The sequence below is a fragment of the Echinops telfairi genome, unplaced genomic scaffold, assembly GCF_000313985.2.
Source record: "Echinops telfairi isolate 266 unplaced genomic scaffold, ASM31398v2 ScPeMD7_7463;HRSCAF=8501, whole genome shotgun sequence".
Taxonomy (NCBI): Eukaryota; Metazoa; Chordata; class Mammalia; order Afrosoricida; family Tenrecidae; genus Echinops; species Echinops telfairi.
Window position 1 is genome coordinate 8,516,494 of NW_022111363.1, and position 20,086 is coordinate 8,536,579.

At 47.3% G+C, this 20,086-nt stretch overlaps 2 protein-coding genes across 5 annotated transcripts in view; one reads left to right on the plus strand and one right to left on the minus strand.

Moving 5' to 3' along the window:
- USP28 (ubiquitin specific peptidase 28) overlaps positions 1-3,309 on the plus strand; it is a 44,688-nt gene extending 41,379 nt beyond the window's left edge. For all 4 annotated transcript variants that reach the window (XM_045283625.1, XM_045283627.1, XM_045283629.1 and 1 more), the window contains 2 exons: positions 821-1,016; positions 2,055-3,309. In XM_045283625.1, the coding sequence (XP_045139560.1) occupies positions 821-1,016; positions 2,055-2,230 (372 nt within the window). In that variant the 3' untranslated portion in view covers positions 2,231-3,309. The remainder of the gene's footprint in view (positions 1-820; positions 1,017-2,054) is intronic.
- A 9,575-nt stretch (positions 3,310-12,884) lies between these two features.
- CLDN25 (claudin 25) lies at positions 12,885-13,574 on the minus strand. Its single transcript, XM_004712864.1, has one exon. The coding sequence runs from the start codon at positions 13,572-13,574 to the stop codon at positions 12,885-12,887; it is 690 nt and encodes a 229-aa protein (XP_004712921.1).
- Positions 13,575-20,086: the final 6,512 nt, after the last annotated feature.

The window sequence follows — 20,086 nt, forward strand, 5'->3', positions numbered from 1 at the left end:
CCCCCCCAGTAGTCTTTCGGCCCCCTCCGCAGACTGTTAAACCAGAACCTTTGGCCTGGGTGTCAGTGTTCCCCCTACAGATGATTCTCTTCTTGAATCTGTCTTTTGTTAGAAATTGGTATTAGACATGACCTTGGCTTTGAAAATAAAGAGCTTTGGCCAGTGGGCCCCAGCCTTTGCCACAGTCAAAATCACCTTGGGAGGTTTTTAAAATAGCAATACTCAGGTCAATTCTATACCAATTGAACCAGCATGTCTTGGGGGTGCCGGGAGGAGGCAGCAGTAGTTTTTGAAGATTCCCCAGGCAGTACCCACATGCAGCAAAGTTTAAAACCTCTGGCCAAGTTCTTTTTAAAAATTATTTATCTTGCTCAGCCTACCCCTGGATTTCATTTATTTTGTGATGTTGATGATGCACACAGTGGAACTTACACCAGTTCCACACTGTTCCTACATGGAACCACTTAGCGTCAGGTGGTGTTCTTCCAACTGCACAGCCCTTCTCGGTGTCTTTTTCGGAGGTGCCCCTCCCTCGTCCACATGTGCACACTGCACCCTGAGGTTCCGGACCGACCTTTCGAGTCGCTGTGCTAACTTGGCCCCACACAAATCATTCTTCAAAGCCTAGATGCTGGACGCAGCCCTTCTTTACTAGTTAAAAACCATTTTACTTGACTCTGAGAAGACTTTGGGGGTGTATTTTGATTTGTCATTTAAAGAGAATCTCAGGGCAAACGTTTCAGGTGCTCACCTACCGGCCATGGCTCCAGAAGCCTAGAGCCTTATGTTCTCCCTCCCCCCACTCTGCCTTTATCTGCAGGAGCTGAATGCCGAAGCAGCGTCTCTCTTTGAGACCAACGATGACCCCTCTGTCCTGGAGGGCATCAGTGTCATGAACGAGCTGATCATCCCTTGCATTCACCTAATCATTAATAATGACATCTCCAAGGACGACCTGGATGCCATCGAGGTCATGAGAAACCATTGGTGCTCTTACCTCGGGCAAGATATTGCAGGTATGTGGATCGCAAGCCTTCTCGTTTCTGAGGCGTCTCAGGAGTCAAGCCATACAGCGGGCCTCCTTCCAGGTCACTGGCTGCCGAACCTTTGTAAGGCACTGGAACCCCCCACCGGAGCAGGTTGAGAGCCTGGTCCGCGCCCCGCCGCCCTTTATGTCCCCTGTTGCTGCTGCACCACTTCCGCAAATAATCAGCCAGCCCTGTCAGAAGAAATCGTGGCTCTCTCCAAATGTCCAACTTCTGCTACTTTCTCCATAGAACTTCCTTAGGGTTTCAGATTTCCAAATCTCCTTAGAGTTTGATGGCCAGTCATTTCCCTGTGACCAACTTCACCGGATGTCACAAGAAGGTTTTAAACAGTGATGGCGTGAGGGTGAACATGGAGTTTCCGTGTTGGTCCTGGGCATCGTGGGGAGGGCGGGGGCCTGGAACTAGGTGCTGCCCTTCGGTGAGTTAGGTAGACCTAGCAGCTTGTTGCACTTAGATAAAACACTCCTATGTTTGTTTCTCATCAGTATAAAGATACTTAACTCCCTTGACTTCTTCCAGTGTTTGAAGTGGGAGTATTTATGGAGCAAGTCCCTAATGAGTGGTTACTTCCTTTTATGTCTTGAATTTTAACGTATCCCACGTATGAACTCAACATCGCCTTCTGTGCCGTGTGAACACGCTGGTGTGTGTTGACCGTAGACAGAAAACAGCCCAGTTACATTTACGGCAGCGCACCCTGTGTGCTTTCTCCAGCTCTGCAAGGTGGTTGACCTGAAGACTGACCCGAAGGAAGTGAGTAGGCAGTGCGACGCTGCCATGACGAGATGGTCAGAAGCAGTGCCCTAAAAGGAGCCATCAAGTGTGTCTTGGCCCCTGGTCTGGCTTGAAGGGATGGCAGTTTCTTGCTAGCTGGCCAGCATAATGCTTTGACCGGCGAGCTCAGCTGGGTGGTGGGCTGTGCGGACTGTGTTCTGGGAGGGCTGCCGGCTAACATTCTGTACCCGGAGGTCTCTGCCACGGTAACCCTCCCGTTTCCCTCCACAGAAAATCTGCAGCTGTGCTTAGGGGAATTTCTCCCAAGGCTTCTGGATCCTTCCGCAGAAATCATTGTCTTGAAGGAGCCTCCGACGATCCGACCCAACTCGCCCTATGACCTCTGCAGCCGGTTTGCAGCCGTCATGGAGTCAATGCAGGGGGTGTCGACTGTGACGGTGAAGTAACCGCCGCGGGTTCAAGGCCCGCCCTGGCCTCTGACTGCCTGCCGTCACACAGAATCCTGTTGTCACAGTGTTTCCCCTGGGAAAGGGAGCAGACAGACACTCAAGAACTGAGTTGAGACCCCAACCCTGCTGTGTGTGTGTTTAGGATTAAAAATATAAAGTTGTGCACTTTTTAGGTACAGAATTGTAAAGACTTTTCCTAGGAGAGGCAGGAACCGGTGTACTGAGCTATGAAGAGGTGTCGAAAGACCCGAGATGCCTCTGTGCCTATCTACAAGAACGTTTGGGCTTGCCCACTTCTCGCGTCAGGCTTTTTACCCTGTCCTGCAGGTTGGCAGGATTTTGACAGCAGGATAGAAAAGTGATCCATCTTGAACGTGAGCCAGACGAGCAGCTACTAGTTATCAAATCAAAAACAGATGGCAGGCCATGTAACAACTGTCACCTGCAGGAGAGGAGCGATCAGACCCGGCCTGGCTTGACAGGAGATGACAAAATCGGGGTGCTTGCCGATGGAGCACCGTCCTCTCATGCGTGTGCGGACAGTCAGGGCCATGTGGCTGAGAGTTGAGAGCATACTGTCTGTCTGTCTGTCTGTCTGTCTCGTTTCGCCGTTTCACGTCAACCAGAAAACCTCATGCTCAATCCTGAGTGAACGAAAGGAAAGCATCCAGGGAGCCCTGCCAACAAGCATTTTGAAACTTGACCCAGGTGGTGTCTGAATAGCCGTTAACCATCTCAGTGAATTTCTCTAGCATCTGGAAATTGTCAAAAACCCAGTGTCGACGGCTGCTACTGGCCCAAGAGAACATTTTGGCTCCTTTAAAAAAAAATGCAGTGTGAGTTTATAGAAAGCAAAAAAAAAATGTGTGTGTGTGTGTGTGTGTCTGTGTCCATGTGTCCATGTAGACAGAGAAAGATCCCATTGGCTGTTTTCAAAAGCCTCCTGATTGGGTACTATGTTTTAACCAAATTTTAGGCTTGATGAAAGAATTTGGGCGGGGGTGGGGGGGAGTTGGAGAACACTTACTAAAACTATGCAGATTTTATAAATGTGCAATAAAAGGATTTGTTTTGCTTCGGGTGTGCAGTCTGACTTTATTTACCCTTCACCTATGTTTACCCCTTGGGAAACGTCAGGACTCAGTAATGATGCCTCTTCCTTCAAGTTTTGCCGCTAAAAGAAAAAGGCAGGTGGAAAGACTTAACAGCTTGGCCTGTTGGTCAGCTGGGTTTAAAGAGCAGGGAGCACTCCAGTCGAGAGTGGCACCTAGTGGTGAGTGGCTAGTCTTCATCTTCTGGTTGGATTGCATGCCCGCTCTCTACTGTGGACCCCTCAGATTTTAGAAGGCAAATGTTAATTTTCTGAAAGCAGCACTTTGTATATTTTGACTAAATTGATGGCCATCATTTCCAAATATACAGAGATGCTCTGTTTAAAAGCTTGTGCTTGCCGCGTGGGAACTGGACCCGTTTTCCCTCTCAAGGAGAACATGTTTGCTGGGTTCTCACTCTGGCTGATTAAAATTGTATGTGTCACCATTTGCCTCTGACTTCCTAAAAGCTGCCATTGCTTGGTGCTCCTGAACCCGATGAGGGCAGGCCCCCTACGTCAAGGAGCCACGACACCAGCCCTTGATGTGGTGTGGTAACGTCAAAGGCTGGACATTTAACTACGGCACACTGTCCTGGAAGCCACTGGGGACCTAAGCTTGGGCCAGGCACTACCTGCAGTGCATAGTGGTGTCACTTGGGCCCAGTCACCACCAGTGGGTGCTGAGAACTGGGGTCCTTTTTCCTCACTGCAGCTTCCTTGTAAGAACCCGGTTAGTGCCCAGCGACGAACTGGGAGATCAGCTCTTTGAACCCACCATTTGCTTCTGTAAAAATTACAGTCTTGGAAACTCTGAAGGGTCTAAGTTTCTATGTAAGTCGTAATCCTCTTCTGTAAAATTTATTCCTAAGTTTGTGACATGTCTGAAGCTATTTTAATTATTTAATTTCCACTTGTATTGTTGATAGCTGATATATAGAGATAAAGGTCAGTTTTAAAAAACCCTGTATCCAATGATTTTGTTAAATCCGCTTACTGGAGTTTAATAGTTTACCCGGAAACTCTCGGATTTCCCGTATCGACATTACGTTATTTGTAACTGATGGCTGTTTTGCTCCAGTTCAAGTCTTTGTAGTCTTCCTGGCCTTTTCCCACGTAGGACCCTGGTACATGCTGGCTAAACAGAAGGACAAGTGAGGGTCTGGGCTTTCTCTTGATTGTGTGACACTGGACTTTTAGTTCAGGTATTAAGTGAACCGTGCGCTGTCAGAATTAATATGGTCACGGTTCGTATTGTGTGTATAGTGCTTTTGTATCGCTATTCACGAGAGAATGCCAAACCCGCTGCTGTGGGGTCCGTTCTAACTCAGAGGTGACCATATGCAAGAGGGGAGCCTCCTCTTTCTCCCAAGGGGCACCTGGTGGGCTTGAACCAGTGGCCTTGTTCATTTTCTCGTAATGTTCTTGCCAGGCTTTCAAAATCAAATTGAATGAGTTGGGAAATGTCTTCTGTGCACGAGGAGCATTGGCGTGAATGGGTTATTTATCCCTTAATGTTTGGAATAACGCATCGATGAAGTCATCCACGTCTGGAGTTTTTGTTCTTTGTTTGGCTTGAGTGCTTTTAATTATAGACTCCGTTTTCAGAATCTGTAATTTGGTTTGGGTGCTACTGGTGTTCGTTTGGGGAAATTGTTACCGATTGTTCGTTTTCACCTAAAATGTGTTGGCGTGAAGCCTCAGTGTGTGTAATGCCTACGATCTGCCATGCCTTCCCTCATAACTAATACTAGGTAAGTCGTATCTGATTAGCATTGTCAGGGACTTAGTTTAGGCTTTGCAATGAAACATCTTTTGCCCCTTTTTTTGCCGCCTTTTCCCTGCTTGCCCCCCCAATCTCTTCCGAGTTGTTCTTAACCTTCCTGCCTACCCAAAATTCCCCTGGTGGCTGCCCTAGGCCCTAGCCTTGAATACAGTGGTTCGATTGTAACTGGGGTTTTGGTGGACCAGCCCAGGTGATTTCTGATGCACAGTCGTAGCTGAGGGCCCCTTCTTCATAGAACTTTCCTCTTAAAGCTGTTAAGATGAAAACTAAGGTGAGCCTGGCTTCAAAAAAACAAAACTCCCTGCCACCGAATCCATTTGGACCCCGTTCTTGTGAGTTTCGGAGGCTGCTTATGAAGATAGAAAGCTCCAGCAATCCTCTGAGAGGCTAGTGGCTTTGAACTGCTGGCCTTGTGGATCACAGCCCAACACAACCACTCAGGGCTCCTGGGTCACGGTAGTGTCAGTCCCTTCCTATGCTTGCAAACGCTGGACACTGGATAAGGAAGACCAGAGAAGAGTGGATGCATTTGAACCCCGGTGCCGGTGTAGACTCCCAGACGAACCAAGAGCTATTTGGAGGAGGTACAGCCAGACGCTCCCTAGAGCTAAGCTGGCAAGACTTGATCTTGCATACTTTGGATTTGTTGCTGGGTACTCTAGAGAAGCAAAAATGTGTGTGTGTGTGTGTGTGTGTGTGTGTGTGTGTGTGTGTGTGTGTGTGTTTATGAGAGAGCTAACGACTAAAGACGCTATAGTCCACTCTCATCCCGTTATGGAGACGTACAACTGGTTGGCGCTGGTTACAGTGGGTTAGGTCAGGTCATGGGGGATGGATTGTTAAGGGCCATAGAGTGGGTTCCAATGTCACAGCAACCTTAAACCTTAGGTCCAATGGAAGGAAACACTGCCGGGTCCTACACCATCATCCTGTTTGAGCCCAGGCTCGCCACCACCACGTCAGTCCGTCTTGTTGACCTTCCTCTTTTTTTTAATGACTTTCCACTTTACCAAGCATGAAGTCTTTTCCCAGGGACTGGTCTCCCCTGGTAACATGTCCAAAGACCCTGGGGGATAACCAAGTATTCGTTACCAACTGCTTCGAGGCCTGACCCAGCCAAGTTGACACAAAACCTCGACTATCACAGGGCCAGACCCTAGAGAAGGACATCATGGGTCAAGGGGCATCAAAAGAGAAGCTCCTCAGCGAGATGGGTTAACACTGACTAACAGTGGGCACCGGCAGGAAAGGTTCTGAGGCTGGAGTGGGTCTGAGCAGTATTTCATTCTCTTGTATGTACTGTCATTGAGTTGGGACCAACTCAGCCACACCAGACGACAATGTGCACATTTCTATAAGCTGAATCCCAATTCTGTAGGAGATAAAGGAAAATTTATCATATTCTATATCATTAGCATTTCCTTTTAGTAACCATGCAGCCTACTGATTCCATAAGCTTTTTTCCACTGGTCCAATTTCTCAGCTATTCACGTACTACCTGACTCTCCCTCAACCTTTAAAACCTTTCTCCACCTTTTCTTTACTGTGTCCATGTATCGTTGAATGGCTTCATCAACTCTGAGTCGGGTGGAGCTAATTTAAGACATTCTTTGATGGCTTTTCTCTCTTCTCCCTCTTAGCATACGCTGCTGTGATTGCCCAAGTGTCTATCAGCATGTTGGTTAGTTGTGATGAGCATTCTGCCTCCTCGCTGTGTCAGCCGAATGGCCGTTTGTAGGAAAGTGGAAAGAATCTCGTGGACTCCATCAGACTGGGCAGGGATCTGGTCTCCTTCAACATGAGTGTGGGCTCCTGCTCTACCAGGATGACAGGAATACGTGCAGTTAAGCAATGAACAATAATTTTGAGTAGAAGTAGAGATAGTATGGGAACTCCCTGGAGAATGCAGATGACTTGGGAATTGGCAAACTGGCATAAAAGCCATAGCAGTGTGCTTCCAAAATTGTGTGGGTGTGCTGGTTGTATTCATATGCATTCATGGAGGAACGACCAGTTTTCTGTCTAGAGTCCTAATCGCTGCCTGAAGAAGATGGGCTTCCCAGATTAGCATTTTGGGATTTTAACTGTGGACAGAATTCCTGGTGGTAACCTTAGAAGCCATTCACTAAGTTCTCCAGACCGCCCCTAGTTACTGAATGGACAACCCCCCTGAAGCAGTTCCACAGCTGTTGGTGACTGATAACGGTTGAATCTATGTGTCTGAAAAGATGCAGCGGCTTGCTAGACTGTGGTCACTGGGATGGGCACCAACTGAATCCAAGCACTGCCTGCATTTGTATTCCTGATCTCCAAAGCCCACCAAACTCACTGCCAGGAGCCATGCCGACTCAGCAGCCCCTAGAACAGGGCAGAACTGCCCCTGTGAGCTTCCAAGACTGTGGCTCATAGGGAAGAAGAAGGTGCCGGCTGAGATGTGACATTTAGTGGACTTAGTTCTAGGTGGCAGTTCACAGTGTGTCACATCGTGAGCTGTAAGGGTGTCCCTGGTCTCAGGCAGGTTCTCATAATGTGGACACGAAGGAGGGATCCAGGTGCTGCCTCCAGCGAGCTATTTACCTCCTTAGCTCCTCGAAATGAGGTCATCAAGCTGTGACCTGATTGGCCAGGATAAACTCCACCCCCATCACTCAGTCCTCTCAGATTGACAACAGATTATATAACTACCCCGCCCAGGGACTGGCCTCTCCAGATCAAATGTCCAAAGTATGTGAGACAAGGTATCTCCATCCTCACCCTTAAGGAACATTCTGGCCAAACCTTTCAAAACAGATTTGTATGTTCTTCTGTCAGTCCATAATATTCTGTGTATTCTTTCCATATTATTTTGGTGCGACCTGCATAATTCACTGTTTTCCCCATAGGCTCCAATATTTCAACCAGAGGCTTGGCATTCTTCCCTGAATTCTTTCAGCTTGAGATAGGCTGAACATGTTTGTCCTTTCTGGCTTTCTAGCTCTAGGTCTTAGCACATTTCCTTACAATACTTTACATTGTCCTCTTGAGCTGCCCATTGAAACGTTCTGTTCAGCTCTTTGCCGTCGTCATTTCTTCCAACGAGTTTAGCTCCGGGGTGATCAAGAGCAAGTTTCCGAGTCTCTCCCAACATCCTCTTTGAGCTTTTCTTTCCTGTCTTAAATGGCTGGTGCTTTCTTCCCATGGGACCTTCCTGATGCCCTCTCACAGCTCCTCCAGCCTTCTGTCCTGGGTGTTCACTGCATCCAATCTGCTCTTGAGATGCTCTACATTCATTCCGCTGGGATATGCTGAAGGTTGTATTTGGCTCTGTGGACGTTTAAATTTTCTCTTCTACTTCGACCTGGGTTTGCATATGAGTAAGTAATTGGCTCCTGGCCTTGATTTGGCTGCTGATATTGAGCCTCCGTATTCACTTTACCCCCACAGGTGTAGTCAGTTTGATTCCTGTATATGCCATCTGCCGAGGCTCATGTGGATAGTTCCTGTTTTTATTGTTGAAAACAGGTATTTGCGATGAAGTCATGGTCCTGCCAGATTCTATCTTGTGATCTCCAGCTTCGTTTCTATCACCAAGGACACATTTTCTACCTACGCTACCTTTTCGTTTCAACCTTTACATTCCAAACACCAATAATTATCCTTGCATCTTGATTTCATGTTTGTTTGGTCCATTTGAGATTGAAGAAATTGGTAGAATTCTTCAATTTTGTCATTACTAGCTTTAGTGGCTTTGGGGTAAATTTGAATAATAGTTATATTGGGTTGACTGCCTTGTATTCAGATAGATATTATCCCATCACAGACAGCATTGAGCTTCGGTATATCTCTTGAAGTGCTCTTTTTAATGATGAATTCAACACCCTTCTGCTTGAATTTGTCATCCCAGGCATAGTAAACCATTTCCGCATCTGATTCAAAGTGGCCATCAGCAGTTCATTTCCATGCACTAATCTCTCTGTTCCACTTCATGTTTGATGACTCCCCATTTTCTTAGATGCATACTTCATGCATTCCACATGCTGATTTAGTAATAGATGTTTATAGCTATTTCTTCTCGTGTAAAGTTGTGCCCTCTCCGAAAATAAAGGCCCAGGAAGCTGCCCTCCATCAGCATTATTTGGTTGATCTTATCTTGAGAAGCTAGTTCTTTCTCAGTGCTTCTATGAGTGCCTCCCAACCTGGACGGTTCATCTTCTGGCACTATATCTGACAGCACTCTGACAATGCTCAGCTGCTAGTCACAAGATTTTTAGTGACTAGTTTCTAAGACGTGGGCAGTTTGCTTCTTCTTTGTAGTCTGTTCTTAATTTAGAAGCTCACCTGAGATCTGTCCACCTGGGTGGAATACTGACTAGAGGATGAAGACCAATGAAGCATATATAGAAATAGAGAGGTTTGCTTCCACGGTATGGCTTAAGTGGGTGTTGAGGCTGACAAGTCCCAAATCCGAGGTGACGTGTCAGCCGGAAGGCTTCTGACTTGCCGGGATGTAAGAGCCGCATAAGCCAAAAGTGGCAAGTTAGGGGAAGGGTGCTGGTTCTTGAGATTGCAGGAGCTGGCAAATCCCACAATCTGCAGGGCAGGTGCCAGGTTGCTGACTCATCTCAGGAACCAGAGGTCAGAAAATGACAAATCAGATGCAGGCTTAAGAGTGAGCGAGTTTTTTCAGAACATCTATATTTATTGGATGCAAGTACCACCCCTAAGAAAACGCCTTTCAACTGCTTGTTCACATGAGATCACAGAAATGGAAGATGATCGCATAACATCTATCAAACCACTGAGAATCATGGCCTAGCCAAATTGGCATAACATTAACCATCATCACTCTGGAATTTCTCCCATTTCATGATTTTAGAGAACCAAGTGTCTTTTCTTTTGTAAAGTTTGCCCATAGTTACATTTTACATTTGTTTGAGTGATCTTCACAAATTAATTCATATTAATTTAATTAATTTCCCCTTCTTGATTGAGGGCTGGTGTGGGGTGCCAGCCCCCACAATCGAATGGGTCCAAGGGGCAGTGGTGTAATTGAGGCGTAAATTTAAAGAGACATCAGACAAGATAAAGCATGAGAGTGCTCACCTCCAGGACCATCATGACTTCAGGAGCCAGGTCCTCGCAGAGAGAATAAATTTCCAACCATGGCAAACATCCCCCCCTAATTACAGGTAACCCCATGCATAATAAGAAGGGATTCTACAGTAGGCATGCGCGAGACAGGAAGGGGATAAGCTGGGCATACATGCAATAGGAAGGGGAGGCATTAGAGGTATACATGTGACAGAAAGGCATACATGTGACAGATAGGTGGGCTCTAGAGTTCAGATGGCGGCCTAACCTTGACCTTAGGAGTCTTTGGGCTCTCCTTCAGGGGAACAATCCATTATCCTTATCAGAGGGGAGTGGGCTCTACCTAGAGTGGGAGAAACTAGAGGTTCTGATGGCTCTAGATGACTGATAACCTTCAGACAGATAACCTTTAAGCACTTGACCTCCAAGTGTATAGTCATTGACCTTGTGTTAGCAAGCAGCACCTTTGGTTTGGCATATACTATGGGGGGACAACCTGGGGAATAACTTTTTTTGTTTCCCACAGGCTAGGAGTAAATTCAGTCAGGTTTACTATTTGTATCCTGATTCTGAGCACAACGGTTGGTAAGCATATGCTAAGTGCTCAGATAATTGCTAAATGAATGACTACATGATTGGATAAATGATGACCTGGTTCCTTCCAGATACTGTGTGACCTGGGAAACCCTTGGAAATTTGACCCAAATTTGGCTCAACGTTGTGCCGGAATAACGGATAAAAATGGGTACCGGAAGCAGCTTGGGGATTGAAGAGAGAAGACCAGAATGCCCCATTGGTGCCATCTGTCCTGTGTACTCGGAGCCTCCTTTCCCTAAGGACCATTTGGATTGGTGCATGTCGGGTGGAGTCCGCACAGGGAAATGGAATGAAACCCGCTCTGGCTGAGCAGGTAAAAGAGGCTGAAGACAAAGTGGTTCCTCCGCAGACACCCTGTCCTCAAACACCCCAGTTCTTTCCTAAGGAGGTCTTTCAGCTGTGGCCCTGGTGGAGACACGTGTGTCCTCGTCTGAGCGGTGGCTCTCTGAAGATGCTGGAGCCATTTCCGTGGAATCGTGGGAGGCACTGTGGCATCCTAAACACAACAGACCAGCCTCAGTCAGAGCCTAGCTGGCCAACCACAGCACCTGCTTGGGGAGAGAGGAGTCTCCCCAGTTCTGAGGGAATCTAGCATTTCCTGAACCCAGAGAAGTGACCGATTTGGGGCCATTGGGGACCATCACCCGTAGCTGCTCTCCTCCGGGAATTGTCAGCAGAGCCAGTGGTGACTGCCTGTTGAAGGGCGTGGGGCTGGGTGGTGGTGAGGAGGATGCTGCGGGTGAGGACTGGGTGGTTTAGCTGACAGACAGGTTTTTGAGCAATCAGTCTTGCGGCTCCTACCTAAGGGCTGGCAGAAATGCCCCAGGAAGACCCAGGGCGGGGTCATCAGGCATTGGTCAGTGCAGGTCAGACAAGAAAGGAAATTAGGTTATTGTTATTAGAAATGCTATCATAGGCAGAGCCTCAGCAGGTCAACTCAGTTGGGTAGAGATACAAGGGGTTTGTAGTGCACTTTGGTACAAGATAAAAGACCTCTCTGGGAACTGATATTCCTCTTCCAGTGGGTGATATTCCATTCACACAGAGCCCTCCTTGGGGAGAGTCCCTTGAGAATGACCAATTCATTCCAGTTTGCCTGGGGCTTTCCTCCTATGAACCTTAAAAGCTCAGAGGCCAAGGAATCCTTCCATCCGAGACAACTGTGAAACTTGGTCGCCCTACCATTTAACTTTCACTGTTCCTTTGACCTCGCGTTGGGAAGACAGAGCAGACCATTCCTAACCTCCTAACAGCCAAAAGAAGAAAGCAACCCCCCCTTGGGGAAATTAAAAATCTACAAAGCAAAACTCACTGCCATCATGTTGATTCCAACTCACAGTGACCCCACAGGACAGAATAGAACTTCCTCTGTGAGTTTCCAAGACTGTAACTCTTTATGGGAGCAGACAGCCTCATCTGTCTCCCAAGGAGCCTGTGGTGGTCTCGAACTGCTGACCCTATGGTTAGCAGCTCAGTGCATAGCCCACTGTACCACCACGGAGTGGAAAGACTCATCTTTCTCCCTCGAAGCTGCTGGTCTTTTCAAATGACTGACGTCTTGGTTCACAGCCCAACACTACACCACCAGTTCTCCCATCAGCCTGCAAACCAGCCAAGGTCAATGACTCGGCTCCCTTTCAGAGGGTGCGCCTAAAGCCAGACACAGACAGGAGGATCCGTAGCCTGAGCTCCAGTAAGGAGTAACAGTTCCTGTTCATTTGCCAAGGTACCATATTTAGCCTCTCCCTCTTCCCCCTCCTCACATTCAGTGACTCTTCACACTCGATTTTCTCTGACGGCTGCAAGAGTGTAAAAGATTTCCCTTGTAGTTCAAGGATCAAGTGTGCCATCGATGCTAGAATGTAAGAGCATTTGTAGTCAAAGCTTCAAACGGCAAAACAAAAGAACCTCTTTGCTAGGCACTGCCTTGGGTCTTTATTCTGATTTTAGGCTCACCACAGCACCAGCGCTCCAGAGAATGAAATCCTCACAAGAAGAAGAGTAACCACCACCCTGCTCCCAGTGCAATGCAGCACCGGGTGATGGAGGCCTAGGAGAAGAGAGGGCTCTGCAGGCACTCCTTATTCCACAGGCTCCTTGGCAGCGTCTTAGGCCATCAAGCTCCCCCGTCCTGGTGTTCGGTGGAGGGAGACGTGTGAGTCACATGCTGAATGGAGGCATGGCAAGCCGGTGGGACCAGCCTTGTGGAGAGAGGACACAGCTTCTTTCCCCAGACAGGCAGAGAAGATAAGAATGACGCCGCCAAGGGCCAGGAAAACCCCTGCAGCCCAGCCCAAGTAAAGGGCAGTCCCCAACTCCCACCGAGGCACAATCTCAGGGACGCTGTCATCCTGGAAGTCTTGAATTGTGACGTGGGCCACCCAGGAGACTGGTAAGAGGGTCATGGCTGAAGCAGATGCTTCCAAAGCTCCCCCCAGGAGGCAAAACCGCCTCTTGAAGACCCCTGGTATCCTGTGAAACCGGCAGCATTCGGACCCAAAGCCGCAGAGTAGAAGGCCCAAGAGCCCCAGCCCGTTGGACGCTACCATGAGGATCCGGGATACCTGGAGCTCCTGGGGCAGAGACAGGAAGGACTTGAACGCGTGGCACACAGTGGCAACCTCCTCCTGATCCACGCAGACCTGCCAGAGCCCCATTAGCTGGGTCTCCATTTCAATCAGTCCCGGGTTTTGAGTCTTCCACTGTGGCAGGGCTGTGGCGACACACGAGCACAGCCAGCCGACGAGGGCCAGGAGCAGTCCCCCGAGCTGCACGGTCCCGTGGAAACGCCCGGCCATAGCTGATGCCACCAGACCGGCGAGGGCGGGAGTGCTTTAGGGAAGATTTCAGCAGAAGGTCTTTCACATTGGGAGAGGGCGCCTGTTTGGTTATCCCAGGCAGCAGCTGAGGCAGGTGCTGGTGATTTGGCAATGTCTGGGCTTAAAGGGTGTGCCCCACGTCAGAAGTGGGTGTGGATTCTTGGGGAGGGTCCCATCAGAGGCCCACAGTCATACAATAAGCCATCAATATAAGCTTGATGAATAAAAAGTCACTCGCTGGCTCGGAGACTGCCAACAAGAAGGTTAGTGGGAGTGCCCGTGGGCACGGTGCACTCGGAGGGCATTGGAATGCAGGCATGCTTTGGCACAGGTCGGGGGCTGTGCCAAATAACAGGGGGGCATTTTGAAGGTCTCTCGATAGAGTAATAATTGTTAACTTCTGGCTTGTTCTAGGCAGACATTTGTGAACAATGCTGTAGGAGAAATTTCAGTGGCATGCAGAAAGGGTTTTGATATGTTCTTAAGGGAGAAAAGCAGGCGGCCGAAGAGTCTACGGAGACTGCAGAGTACAATTTCAGTTTTGTTTTAAGAGTGTGTAGGTCTACACTATCCATAGATACCACTTGCTGTCCAGTTGATTCCAACTCAGGGTGACTCCCTGTGCGTGAGCGTAGCCCTGCGCTCCGCCACAGTGTTCTCACTGGAGGGGTTTTGGGGGGTGCGGTGAGGGTAGATTGGCAGCCTTTCTTTCAAGTCTCCAGACTGCTAGCTTTTGGGTCAGCAGTTGCACATTGGCCATTTGTTCCACCCAGAGATGATATGTGTGTCTCTCGCTCACTACACACACACACTTGTGAATATATATATATTTATGCATACATACAATATTTCACCATGTTATCTGCTAGTAAGAGTATGGTTAGTTTTAATTTCTTTATATGAGTTTATCTGTATGCTTTATACATTTATAAAGTTATCCTTTAGTATTTTTCCAAGTAGAAAACAGTGGGTTACACTTGGGGCTGCAAACTGCAAGGTCAGCAGTTTGAAACCACCAGCCAGCCCACAGGAGAAGGATGAGGTTTTCTATGCCTGTAAAGAGTTACAGTCTTAGAAACCCACAGGGGCAGTTCAACTCTGTCCTATAGGGTCACCATGAGCCAGACTGACCTTCCTAGCTCTGAGTTGGGTTGTTGTTATTTTTTGTATGTTTATTATTATTATTATTTTATGAAATAGCTCCCAACTCAGATCCAGATTATATCAAGAGGGAAGTGTTCCCTCTCCTGGCTCCCATTGCTGCCAGGACAGAGGCTATAAATAGCTGATAATCATATCAGCTTCCATTCCTATTTATTGCTGCTGCCAAAATTTTAGCAGGTTCTGACAGGAAAGGAAATAATTTGTACTTACTGAGTGCTGGTAAATGCCAGACTTTGGGCTAGTTACCGAATTTAATTTTTCACAACACCACCATGAGATTAGGTACTTGTTAGGTAAAATCCCCGAGCTGGTCAGCAACCCATCCAAGACTTGAGATAGGTGGCATGGCCTTTGGCATTTCCTCTTCTTGCCCCACAGGCTACAGCAGTGGCGACTCCTGTCTGGCTCCTACACCGGTGACCTAGCAGGAGGACGAAGGATGGCCTTGATGGAAAATGAAGAGAACCTGTCTTCGTCACCTTGAAGACATCAATGCTTGCCCAAGATGTGTGGGGCATCGCTGTGTATAAGCACAGGTGTGGTCCAGCCAGCAAGAAGGAGCAAATGAGAAGAGAAAGATGTATCTAGTCTTTATCTGGTTGATGTCTCAACAGCTAGACAGTCTGGTATACCAGTGACTATTGCCTGATGTGGGGGTGGAGGGAGGCAAGTAGAATCATCTGGAATGCTCTTATACTTTCATGACAGAAAATTTCAAACATATCCCAAAGGACCCCCCCTCCCCCCAAAAAAAGCTCATTGAAAAATTCTATGATCTCTTGATCTCATTTAAAAAAAAATTTATCTCATTTTTCAACAAACATTTGGATGACACCCCACCTCACCCTCCGTATACATGTAGGACAAATGGTATAAAGGAATCCCATGTCCCATCACTCAGCTGCACAAAGTATTCACTCCTGCACATCTGGTTTTATCCTTACCCACACCCACCGCTCCTCTGTCCCATCTACATCTTCTTTTGAAGCAAATGGGATGCTCTTTCAATTTGTAGACAACTCCGTCTGCTTTCGTAACAACCGGCACCGTGGCAAAATACCGTACACGCTGGGAAAATGGTCTGCTCGTATGCTAGCCAGACTTTCAGTGTTTCATACTTTGCTTCCTACTTGTAGGCCTGACCACACGTATGTGAACCATGACAGGCTAGGAGGAAGCCTTACTTACTTGTTCACCTTTCTCCAGAGCCCATTTCTGATGACTTGGGAAAGTCTGGGGATTTGAGACGTTATGGTGTGAGCACCAGTGCGTGGGAGTCAGGCTCCATCCTGTGCTCATTTTTTCCCCTCAGTCCAACACTGCTTTCTTTCCGGTTATTTCTTTGAAACTTCGGAACAGTGTACACCTTCCCCAGCGTTCTCTCTGCCCTCAGGACAGTAGCTGATGTCGCAGGGTTTATGGGTATGTATGGATCACGATCTGGGAGGAAGACCCAAGAATTTCAATCTCAACATGCCACCTCCATGGAGTCTCAGCCCCAGCTTCCGCTCTGTGTTGAAACCTTTCTGATTCAGTCAGGATGTGGTGCTCCTCCTCTAGAATGTTCTCTGCCCTTGGCACTTTGCTCAGAGATAATTGTTGCTTGAAGTACACTCACTTACACACGTCCTGTGCAAGGCCCGTACCTGCTTATGTTTTTATTCTTTTCTTTTTCATGAAGAGTGTTCCCAGCAATTGTATGAGTGACAGGGTGACACGCTGCCTGGTCCTGCGCCATCCTCACAGCGGTTAGGTCTGAGCGCATTGTTACAGCCACGGTGTCAGTCTATCTCCTTGAAGGTCTTCTTCTCTTTGTGCTGAGCCTCTGCTTTGCCAAGAATGATGTCCTTTTCCAGGGACAGATCTCTCCTCTCCAAAGTGTACGAGGGGGAGTCTTGCCATCGTCACTTCTAAGGCACATTCTGGCGGTGCTTCCAAAACAGATTTGTTTGTTCCTCTGATAGTCCACAGTACTTTCAATAGTCTTCAACGATACCATGACTCAAATACACGAATTTGTCTCTGGTTTTCCTCATTCATTGTCCAGATTTCATACGCATATGAGATGACAGAAAGCACCTTGGGTTCTCTGTCAACTTGAACCTGTGTGAAAGTATAGGGGTGGATATCAATTAGATCACAGCCTGAGAATGCCTCCTTGGGGTGTGTGGCCTTTTCATAAGACAGGCAGAACTTCCCTCTCTGCTCCTTCACCCTCTCTGCTCGCTGGGATCCTGTGCCCGCCTCCAGGGGTGGCCTCCTGTGGGCTGCTGACCCAGGGAGTCATCCTTCCATTTCTTGACTGCTGCTTCCATGAGCACTGCTGGTGAACCCAAGCCAAATGAAATTCCCTGATAACTTCAATTTTCGCTGTTTATCATGATGTTGTGGATTGATCCAGGTACAAGGATGTTTGTTTTCTTTACATTGAGTTGTAATCTGTGTGGAAAGCCGAAGTCATTGATCGTTATCAAAATGTGCTACAGATTCTCTTCGCTTTCAAGAAGCACATTTGTGTCATTCGCATATCGGAAGTGGCGAACGCCTCTTCTACAAATACCGAAGCCCCATTCTCCCTCATACGGTCCAGCTTCTCGGATTCTGTGCTCAGCACACAGATGGAAGAAAACAACGTAAGGGTAAAACCCTGATGCACACTTTTCCTTATTTTATACCCTGTGAAATTCCCTTACTCTGTTTGAATGATTAGTAACTTGGTCCATTACAGGGTCCACATTCAAGTGCAATGAAGTGTTCTGGAATGTTCGTTCTATGCAATGTTTTCCTTCATTTGCTATGATCCACACGGTATACTGCTTTTAAATAGTCAATAAAACACATCTTTCTGGTGTTCTCTGCTTCCACTCAAGATCTATCTGATGTCAGCATGATATACCTCATGCTGCAGTCACTTTAAAATGATCTTCAGTAAAATTTTACTTGCATGTGATACGAATAATATTGTTGAGAGTTTCTGCATTCTGCTGACTCACCTTTCTTCAGAATGGGCACAAATATGTACTTCTTCTAGTCAGTTGGCTAGGTAGCTGTCTCCCAATAATTTTTTGCATAGATGAGTACTTCCAGTGCTGTTTCAGTGAGTTGAAGCATTTACATTGGTATTACACCAATTCCTGGAGCCCTGTTTTTCTCTAAGGCCTTCAGGAAGCTTGAACTACTTTCAGGCCCATTAGTTCTTGATTATGTACTACCTCTTGAAAATGATTGAATGCCACCTACTTCTTTTCGATACTGACTATATATTTCTTTCATCTTCTTTGGACGCTTCCTGCGTCATTCGGTAGTACGACTGGAAGTATGCATTTTTCCTCTGCTTCTTTCAGCTTGCGACGAGCTGAGCATGCCCTTCCTTTTTGGCTAACTCCAGGCCTTTGCACATCTCATTATCACGATTCACTATGTCTTCTTGAGCTGCGCTTTGAAAAGTTCCCTTCAGCTCTTATACAGGATCACTCCTTCCAGTGAATTTAGCTGCTCTACAACCAAAAGGAACTTTCAGAGTCTCTTTGAACTTTTCTTTCTTCCCCATCTCTTTCATGACCTTTTGATTTCTTCAGGCGTGATACTTGATGTCATCCCACAGCGCTTCTGATCTATGGTGGTTAGTGTTCTTTGGGTCAAGTCTGTTCTTGAAATGACCTCTAAATTCAGGTGGGGTTGTATTTTGGCTCTCATTGCTGGTTCTAATTTTCTTCAGCTTCAACTTAAACTTGCACATGCTCCAAATCAGTCTCTGGTCTTGTTTCAGCTGACGATACCGAGTTTCTTTTTCATCTCTTCCCACACACGTGGTCAATTTGATTCCTGTTTCATCCGTCTGGCAGGGGCCTGGTGCATCGGAACTGCTTATGTTGTTGGAAATGGTATTTGCAGTGAGGAAGTGGCTGGGCTGAAGGACTCTGTCCTGCCGTGTCAGCTTTCTTACTCTCATCCAGGCCACGTTTCCCAACTGCTGACCCTTCCCCTTCGTTTCCAACTTTTGCATTCCAATCACCAGTATTTATCAGTGCATCTTGCTTGCATGTTTGCTTCATTTCAGGCTTGAAGAAGCTGTTAAAATTCTTTAATTTCTTCATCATTGGCTTCAGTGGGTGGTGCATGGTAATTTGAATCATCGTTGCACCTACCTGGTAGGTGTATAGCTATTATGATAGCATTGTACTTCAAGACAGAACTTGAAATGCTCTTTTGGATGGTGGTTGTGACGCCATGCCTCTATAGGTGTCATTCCTGCCATGGTAAGCCAGATGATTATCCAATTCACAGTGGCCAATACCGGCCCACTCCAGCTTCCGAATGCCTACAACCTCAATCTGGATGCACTCCATTTAATTTTGATAACTCTAAGTTTTCTTAGGCTTTTATTTTGTACATTCCACATGCTGATTATTCCTGTAGGTTTCAGCAGTTTTGAATCATACCCCATTGGCAAATTAAGGTCTTGAAAGCTTTGCTTTATTCAAGTCACTAGGGCCAACTATGAGGGGGCAACTCTTTCCAACTCGTATTTAGAGGGTCTTCCAACCCCAGGGGTTCATCCTCAGGTGCTTCATCAGGCAACATGTCACTGCCATCCACAGGTTTTCAGGGGCTCATGTTCCCCAAATGGTCCTCCTTTTCTTTCTTCCTTGTCTGTAAGCACCACCGAAACCTGTTCACCAGCGGTGGCCCTGCTGGTATTTGAACATATTTGATATTGCTTCCAGCATCAATGCATGCACTAGCCTTCCTAGTGTAATAAATGGGCTAGTGTAGGGGTGTGTGTGTGTGTGTGTGTAGTTGTTATTGCTGTTGTTAGATGCTGCCAAGTTGGTTCCACCGCATAGCAATCATATGCACAGAAGAACGAAACACTGCTCAGTCCTCTGTCATCATCATCGTCATCGTCATCATCGTATATACTCCACTCAACTTGCTGCCATCAAGTCCATGCAGACTGAAAGGGACCCTATAGGGCAGTAGGACTGGACCTGTGGGTTTCCAAGACGGTAACTCTTTATGGGAGTGGAAAGTTCATCTTTCTCCCGCAGAGTGGCTGGTGGTTTCAAACTGCGGACCTGACAGTAACCCAATGCGCAACCACTACAGCACCAGGGGTAGAAAGTGAAGGGAAGTACACATGGCTTAAGCTCCTGGTGAGTCCCCTCTGACCATGGACCAGCGGTGTGAATAGCTTTGCTATCATGCAGAGCACATTGGAAAGTTGCTCATTGCAGATGCAGTGAGGTTAAAATTTAGCACCCTATCACCTGATCTCCCTTATGAGCCATTTAAAGCAGTGGTTCTCAACCTGGGGGTCATGACCC